This window comes from Elephantulus edwardii, unplaced genomic scaffold (assembly GCF_000299155.1).
Source record: "Elephantulus edwardii isolate Elephantulus edwardi_28Jun2011 unplaced genomic scaffold, EleEdw1.0 scaffold00044, whole genome shotgun sequence".
NCBI classification, from domain to species: Eukaryota; Metazoa; Chordata; class Mammalia; order Macroscelidea; family Macroscelididae; genus Elephantulus; species Elephantulus edwardii.
This window is the reverse complement of record NW_006399794.1, coordinates 3,622,827-3,631,408: the sequence shown is the minus strand read 5'-3', so window position 1 is coordinate 3,631,408 and position 8,582 is coordinate 3,622,827. Positions and strand designations below refer to the sequence as shown.

Here is an 8,582-nt window from a genome sequence, read left to right as displayed (position 1 = left end):
GTGGGAAGAGACTGCCCATCTTTCTTCCAAAGAGCAGCTGGTGGATTTGAACCACTGTCTTTGGGTTGGCAACTCAGCTCCTTACCAGTAGGCCAACAGAGCTCCCTTTCATGTCATTACAGTGTCTAAATTATTTGCTTTGTTTTTTATTTACAGGCTAGACATGTGGCACCTAGTGATACAGTTCTCATGTTTAATGTGGCCTTGGTGCTGCAAAGATTAGCTACCTCTGTCCTGAAAGATGAAAAGAGTAATCTGAAGGAAGTACTCAATGCTGTGAAAGAACTGGAGCTTGCACATAGGTAAAAATTGCATAGAAACCACTTTTGAAATACTTGGGTTTCTTTAATCTCTTTTTCCTCCCTATTTTTTTTTTAATTGTGGATTTTCATTCATCCATTGTTGCACATTTTCCTCCCTACCCACCCCCAGTTCACTTTAAAAAAAAAAATTCATTGTTGCATAATTTCCTCCCTGCCTCCATTCCTCCCCCAGTCAGCTTTGCTATGCACCTCTTATTCTGGACTGTTGTCATACAAACAATGCTTAATCATATATTTCTTTAAACAGTTCTTTCCTTCATCTATGCCATCTTTCAAAAGGCATCCTTTCTCTCAAAAGATGATTTAGAAAATTCATCACAGCCAAGCCGACTGTTGCCACCAGGTGGCGCCAGATCTCATCTAGAAACCTGGCCCTGCTTGGGTCACTTGGCCAAACTCCTAGAACTGTCTGCCTTTGCAAGCTTACCCTAGATTTGTCATTGGCAGTAATATGACCCACCATTCTACATATGAAATATTTAGACTCCACTTACGTTTAGATTTTACTTGTTAACATGGGTGTGATTTTAGAGATTTATTTAACTGTTAGACTAAAAGATTGGTGGCTTAAACCAGCTGAGAAGCACCATGGAATATAGGGTTGATAGTCGGCTTCCAAAAGGTCACAGCCTTGTGAACCCAGCGGAGCAATTCTCGTGTACACATTGAGTCACCATGAGCAGAATCCACGGAACAGGCAATGACAATTCTGCTGACTTAGGGTTGAGGTCAACTTTTAAAAAAAAATCCTTTTTTTTTTTTTTACTTTTAAATAAACTTACTTGTTTATTCAGTTCAGCTAAAAATTTAACCTTTTGATGCTTAGTTTCTTACTAAGTATGTAATAGGTTTTGTTTAACTTGCATTTAGTTGTTTTTGATTAAACATTCCTCTTATGTGATAGGTTGTGTTTTTGTGGATTAAGTCTCTTATCTCCATGTAAAATATTTAATAAATTTAGTGTTTAGTAAATATTTCTTTCTTGAAGTGTGTGTATGTGTGTGTTTGTGTTTACTGATAACATTAAATGAAACTTTGCTTGTTTTGATCGGTTGGTCTCTAGTAAATGTTTTTTAAGGATTTATTGATAAAAAAGTCTCTTAATAGTGAATTGCATATATATAAATTTTCCTCTGAGATGTTAATCCTTTATGTATTAAACATATTTATGTGGGATAGCCAGTGCTTTTACAGAACAAGTTGAAAAATCTAAAGGGCCTTATTATACTGGAAATGGTTTTTAAAAGTACTTTATTTTCTCATTCCATTTAGATACTTCAGTTATTTAAGTAAAGTGGGAGATAAAATGAGGTTTGATTTGGCCCTCGCTGCTACAGAAGCCAGGTAATGTTACTGTTTGTAGAGGGTGACTCTGTGTGAGTTGTGGGCTGGGAGAATGACTGATGAAACGAGGTCAGTCTCATTCCACTTTCCTAGAAGACTCCCCAGCCTCCACCATGGGTTTTCTTTTTAGGAGGGATGGTAGGATTGATTTAGTACGCATAGTTATGTTATATGAGGAAAATACATCCCTTTCTCTTTCACAGCTGTCAGATAGGTCCCCAGAGTAAAGACAGAATCCCTGATTCTTTGAGTTAATGTCTGAAGGTAATATTAGAAATTATTTCAGCTCGATTTTGGAAGGACATGTACATGTGGCAGTTTAAGGTAATTAAGAGCATCAGTTTATGTTAATTAAGTTAATTTTGCTTAGATCTCTGCTAATCATGTTTCCAAATTCTTAGAAAAGAATTCTTAGAAAATTCTTAGAAAAGAAAGGAAAACAGCTGTTGTAAGTTTTTCAGCAAAGTGTACAGTACTAATTGCATTTATGTTTCTTGGAATCTCATAAATAAACTGAAATTATGTTTTAGGCAATGCTCTGACTTACTGAGTCAGGCCCAGTACCACGTGGCCCGTGCACGCAAACAAGACGAAGAAGAACGGGAATTGCGAGCCAAACAAGAGCAAGAAAAAGAGCTGTTGAGGCAGAAACTCCTTAAAGAACAGGAAGAGAAACGTCTGCGAGAAAAGGAAGCGCAGAAAAAACTCTCGGAACAGCGGGCCCAGTATGTGGAGAAGACAAAAAATATTCTTCTGTTTACTGGCAAGACTGAAGCAACAAAAGCGAAAAAAAGAGGTGGTGGCGGCGGCCGGGTACGATGTGCTTCCTGCTGTCATTGATGACACCATTCTGCATCCCATGGCTTTCAGAGAGAAGCTTCTCTGCTTAAACTCTTGAAGTTAAACTCGCTTAGTACTTAGTCCTTAGCTTTGACTTCCTCCTCTGCAAGGAGACAGTTTCCAACAGAGAAAATCATTTAAATAGGGTCTTAAATCATTGCCAGTGAGTCAAATCCCATTCATAGCTGACACTCCATTTCTGAAGCTGTAACTTTCATGAGAGGAGAATGCCCATCTTTCTCTCTCACAGCTGCTGCTGGATTTGAACCTCCAGCCTTTGAGAGAGCAATTCCATTTTCTGTACATTAGGTCCCAGAGCTCCCTAAATAGTATCTGGTAATCAGAAATGAATTCCAGTGTTAACAAAGTGCGTTTTATTTATCTTGACCTCTTAAGTAGTTGAAGATTTTTGCAAAGTTTTAGTCAATTAGGACATTAATTCCAGTAAGAATTCTTTATAATATGACCCTAGCCCAGCACTTTTTCCACGTGACTTAAAGGACCTTTGTTTATAAGATGGCCTCTTCCTGTCCCTCAGTACTCGAGCCATTTTCATCCCACTCCTCAAGAAATCACTGTGGTCTTGATTTCAGCGTTCTAAAAAGGGAGGAGAATTTGAAGAATTTGTCAATGATGACACAGATGATGAGCTGCCTATGTCCAAAAAGAAGAAGAGAAGGAAGGGCAGTGGCAGTGAGCACGAAGGTGAAGAGGAAGAAGGTGGTGAGAGGAAAAAGAAGAAGAGGAGAAGGTATTACTGTGATTAATGTGTTTTACATATTATTTCATCACTCATCCATCAGCGTGTCATGCTGTGATAACTGTGTGATGCAGGACACTACGCCACCAGTATTTCAAATGCTTGCAGGGCCACCATGGGCAGATTTCAGCAGAACCTCCCGGCTAAGAAGCAGGACTAGCCTTCCATTTCTGAAATAATAGGCCCGCAAAAACCTTGTGACTAGCAGTGTAATATTGCGCCATTCAGTGCCAGAAGATGAGCCCCTCAAGTTGGAAGGCACTCAAAATACAGCTGGGGAGGGGTTGGCTCTTGGAAGTAGTTGTGGGGCTGTTAGGTTCTGTTGAATTGATTGCAGCTCATGGCAGCCCTGTGAGCAAAAGCGTGAACCCTAACCTGTCTTTCACCATCTTCACAATCTCCGCTGTGCATGAGTCCATTTGTTGTAGTCACTGTGGTGCCCACCTTGTTTTGAGGGTCGTCTTCTCTTTTGCTGACTTTCCACTTTTCCCGGGATAATGTCTTTTTTCCAAAGGCAGGCTGTGTGCCTCCCAACAGCAAGCCACAGTATAGTAGGCAGAGTCTTACCATCTTTGTCTATGAGGAGCCCCCTTCCTCCAACTTAGATTTGTTTTTATGGCAATCCATGTATAATCAATACTCTTAGCCAACACAATTCAGAGACATCAATTCTTCTTCCATCTTCCTTATTCATTTGACTTTGACATACACTTACGAGTCTGTCTTAATGAATTGGATGGAGTAAAGCTTTCAGCCAGTAAAGGGCCTTCATTTGCTGATATGGCATGACAGAAATAAGGAGTAATGGCTGCAAACATCCCTGAAAAACTCGAATGTGGGATTTATGAAATATGAATCGACATTGGAATAAGTGGAGCTAGAGTGCAAGGATGGTGAGACTTTGTCTCCCATGCTTTGGGCATGTTGTCAGGAGGGTTTAGTTCCTGGGAAAGGTCCTCCTTGGAAAGATCAGAGGAGAGGAAAACCCTCAGTAAGATGGATTAATACAGTGACCGCAACAGTTTCTGAGCAGAACAGGGTTTATGAGGATGGCATAGGATTGGACAAGGTTTATGTCTATTGTATATATGGTCAAAATGAGCCAGCGTCATCTTGATGGCACCAAACAACCTGAAAAGGGTAAAAGACCTCTCATTTTCTGAATCCTTTTAATAGCCTAGTATCCACATAATGTCCTTTTGACAGTGACTAGGGATGTTAGAAGGAGAATTGATGCCTTTGAGCTGTGGTGTTGTAGAAGAGTATAGAATATATCATGGAGTGCTAAAAACCAAACAGGTTCGTCCTAGAGGGTTAAACCAGGCTGCTCCTTGGAGGCAAGGATTCTGAGGCTTCGTCTGACATACTTTGGACATGTTGTAAGGAGGGACAGGTCCTTGGAGAGGGACATCATGCTTGGGAGGGTGGAGGGACAGCACAGGAGAGGAAGACCCTCGATGAGGTAGATTGATTCAGTGACTGGGGTAGTCGGAGTAGGTGTATCAGCAACAGATTGGTACAGGATAGAGCAGGGTGTAGGGCTGTTGTACATAGGGTCACTATGAGTTGCAGGTGACTTAACGTCACATAAAAACAACTGTAATCTTAAGAGAAATCCTTTTATAAAACATCAGAGTATTTGGAATCTACAGATCTTCCGTTTCCTCCTGAGAGCTACTAGTGATTAGCCATTGCCTTTCTTGTGTCCAGTACTTAATATTATGGTGTTTAGAATGAAAAATCCTGTATTTGTGTCCATACTAACTATGAATACAATCATACAGTGAGTCTCAGTCTCCTTTTCTGTAACACAGAAGTAATGGTGCCCACCTCATGGTATATAAAATGTGAATGTGTGTGCCTTTCAGACCACACAGACTCTGCTGTTAAGATCAAGTGTGCCTTGCCCCTCTAACTGGGAGGGGCCTCTTCTGAGCTATCCTGTTGTCCCCCTGATGCTGACGACCAGATAATCCTATCCAGACCACACTTCCTAACTGTACAGGAACTGAACAGCTTACTGTATTTAGAGAGAAGCCAGGGAACCTATTCAGTGCAGACCTTTGAGAATGAAGCTGTGCTGAAGACCTTAGGAGGAGGCCTGGACTGGAGGAAGAGAAGAAAGATGATGGGGTCTGAGACCGGGGTCTTTTCTGACATCCTGTGTCATACTTCCCCTTGGGTGGAAGATTCAAGCTTAGATTAATACAAGGTCTTAATAGTAGTTAAATTAGTGAATAAGCATTGCATGTGGTCTTAGGTAGTGAACCATGTGCAACAAAAAGTAAATTGTGGCATTTGCCCTTTGGGAATGTGGCGTGCAAACATGGTATTCTGAAAAAGAAAATTGATGGTGAAACGGGTCTTAGACTTACTAGGCGTGAGTAGATATTGGCAAATTCTTTTGTGTTTTCTTTTTAAGACCTACAAAGGGAGAGGAAGGGTCTGATGATGGTGATGAAACAGAAAATGGCCCGAGACCGAAAAAGCGTCGCCCACCAAAAGCAGAGAAGAAAAAGGCTGTAAGTTTATAGTACCATCTTTCTGTCCTGCCATTGGCATAAAAGATTGCCCTGCTCCTGGAGTCTAGTTTTTCTTATCAGCTTCCTCAAGCACAAATGCTAATTTTCAAAGTTAACTGGTTGCCATTTGATTGTAATGTTATAATGGTAGTTGTTTTAACAAGATGTAAAAATGTACAAGTCTTGACTAATCTATTATTATGTTTAACTCTCTTTAGCCCAAGCCAGAACGTCTGCCTCCTTCAATGAAGGGAAAAATAAAATCCAAAGCCATAATATCATCAAGTGATGATTCTTCAGATGAAGATAAACTTAAAATTGCTGATGAAGGGTATGAATTCTTCCCCTAGTAAACTACTTTCTTCTAATGATGTGGTTAAATCAAATGTAGTTAACCAACCTGTGCTAGAAGGAAAAGACACTTTTTTTTTTAAAAAAAGAAGTGAAACAGACTTGGAAATTAGAGGAAATCAGTAAGTGTTCATGTCCCACAGAATCTCTCTCCAGCTTCATGGAGTCTTAGACCTAGAAGAAACATGTCACAGATGTTCATTCTAACCCTGACATTGTTGTCCTCCTACATACTTAATCCTTGAAAGAGAAGACCTATTTGGAAATCTCATGTCTTCATAGGTATTAGTTAGTCATGACGGAGGGGACAAGTGTCAGGATAGATGCTAGTAATAGTCTCACTTCTTCACACGTGGCAGCAGGGCAGGGAAGCATCCTGCCCCTCCAGCCTCGGGAAAGACAACCAAGTGAGGTGCTGGATTCCACTTGTATTGTTGTTGGGTTGGTTTTTTCATGAAAATGAACAGATGTGTCCCTTTCCCTTAAGTTCACAGGTGAGATTGGGAAACATTTCATTCTGATAAACATCCTGGCTGAAACCTGTCAAAGTCTCCCACCATTGTTTATATTCTGTCTTACAGTTCAAGTGCATTATTTTTTTTCCCTTTTAGTCCTTTTCTTTAATCCATGTTTATTTGCGTTGTTGTTGTTGTTGTTGAGGCTGTACATAGCAGAACCTGCCCCGTTTCCACGGCCTCTGCATGGTCAGTGACACTGCTTGTATGTTCCTCCCCTATTAACATAAACTCACTGCCCCCAAGCTTCCTAGCTAATATTAATTTTGGATTGCTGTTATCAGTATGCCATATAGATAATTTTTAAAAGAGCATAATGTTCTGGGCATACATTTTTAAACTATAATTTGTCTTTATTTCCTCAGGGGGTTTGGGGTAAGATTTTTAAAGGAGTGCAATAGTCCAGGGATTCCTCCAGTTTTCTGAGCTCCAGAAACTCTGGAGTCCGTGAGAGTCTGAAATTCTCTTCTATATTCCCACCCTCCTTTGGTCAGGCTTCTTGCCTGGAATCTTTGATTAAAATGTCCAGGCTTGGTCGCCAGGCCCGTGCAGCTCCTGTCTCCTGGCAGAGGAGGCCTGACTAGGGCTGCAGTGAGCTCCACCTCCGTGCCCGCAAGGAGAGACCAGCGTTGTGGCCTGTTTCTCTTTTATTGTGCAATACGTTACATTCATAGAAAGTTGGATTAAACAGATGGCACAGCAGGAACTGTGTGGGCACCGACCTCCCCACGTCTAACCAGAGCCTGTCTCCGCAGGCACCCCCGGCACAGCAACAGCAACAGCGACTCGGCCGAGGCGGAGGAGCGGAAGGCGCGCGCCTCCTCGGGGAGTGAGTCCGACGACAATGCCGACAAGTCGGCCAGCGAGGCGGGCAGCCCGCGCAGGCCCCGCCGCCCGCGCTCCGACGACTCGGACGACTCGGACAGCGACCAGCCGCCGCCCAAGAGAAGGCCCTCGGGCTCCGAGCAGTCGGACAACGAGTCCGTGCAGTCCGGGAGGAGCCACTCGGCTGCGTCTGACAACGACTCGCGGCCCGCCTCGCCCAGCGCCTACTCGGAGCACGACTCGGATCGCGGCTCCGACAACGAGGGCTCCGGCCACGGCTCCGGCAACGACTCGGAGCCCGAGGGCTCGGCCAACGAGGCCTCCGAGCGCGGCTCCGAGCGGGGCTCCGACAGCGACTAGTGCCGGTGCGCCAGTGCGAGGCGGCTTCATCGCGGGAGGAACAGGAATAGTGAAAGCTGTGATAAAATGTTTCCGATGTTTAGGCAAAACAATTGTGAAATTTTTCCCAAGGGCAGTTTTCCTTTTTTTATTATTATTATTCTGTCCGTTTGTATATGGCTAAGCCCCAAGAAACATTTCCTGTGTTAGAGTCCCGTTTTTGAGACTGGTGCAAATGAGACTATTCATTGTGGTACAGTTCTGCCGATCATATGTGAAAGCTTTGTTAAAACCCAGACGCGCGATCATTCCTACAGCGAGGTTTGACCCAAATGTCTCATTTTTGTTTTATGTTAAACAGCAAAGTGTTAAGACTTTTATTTCGATCTTCTGCAAGTGGTACAAGAAACTTGGTGTTGATTTTGTTGCATTTTGAGTATAGATTGAGAAAGTTTATTTTCTGGAGGAGGAGGTATCTACTGTATAATTGTCTCACAGACAAATGACAGGATGGTTTTCTTCAGTAGTTACCACTGCAGCCATGTAGATAAAATAAAAAGGCTAATTTGTTAAGTTGGATATGATGTGAAAGAAGGCTTTTCTGTTGGTGAACTGGAAGAAGACCTACCTACTCCACATAATAAATTTCCTTTATCAACTTTCATGGGTAACTTTGTGTCCTTTGTTGTTGAAGATATATTTGTAAATTAAAAAAAAATTAACTATGTAAATCTTTGAAAGAATTCCTTGAGGCCAAGAGTTA

General features: G+C 42.2%; 1 protein-coding gene across 1 annotated transcript in view; it reads left to right on the top strand.

Annotated features, from left to right (window-relative positions):
- The window catches only part of CTR9 (CTR9, Paf1/RNA polymerase II complex component), a 47,278-nt gene extending 39,438 nt beyond the window's left edge, over positions 1-7,840 (top strand). Inside the window, exons 15-21 of the mRNA XM_006885593.1 lie at positions 157-302; positions 1,596-1,667; positions 2,198-2,480; positions 3,101-3,258; positions 5,690-5,789; positions 6,008-6,120; positions 7,411-7,840. Of these exons, the coding sequence (XP_006885655.1) occupies positions 157-302; positions 1,596-1,667; positions 2,198-2,480; positions 3,101-3,258; positions 5,690-5,789; positions 6,008-6,120; positions 7,411-7,840 (1,302 nt within the window). The remainder of the gene's footprint in view (positions 1-156; positions 303-1,595; positions 1,668-2,197; positions 2,481-3,100; positions 3,259-5,689; positions 5,790-6,007; positions 6,121-7,410) is intronic.
- The last annotated feature ends 742 nt before the right edge of the window (positions 7,841-8,582 follow it).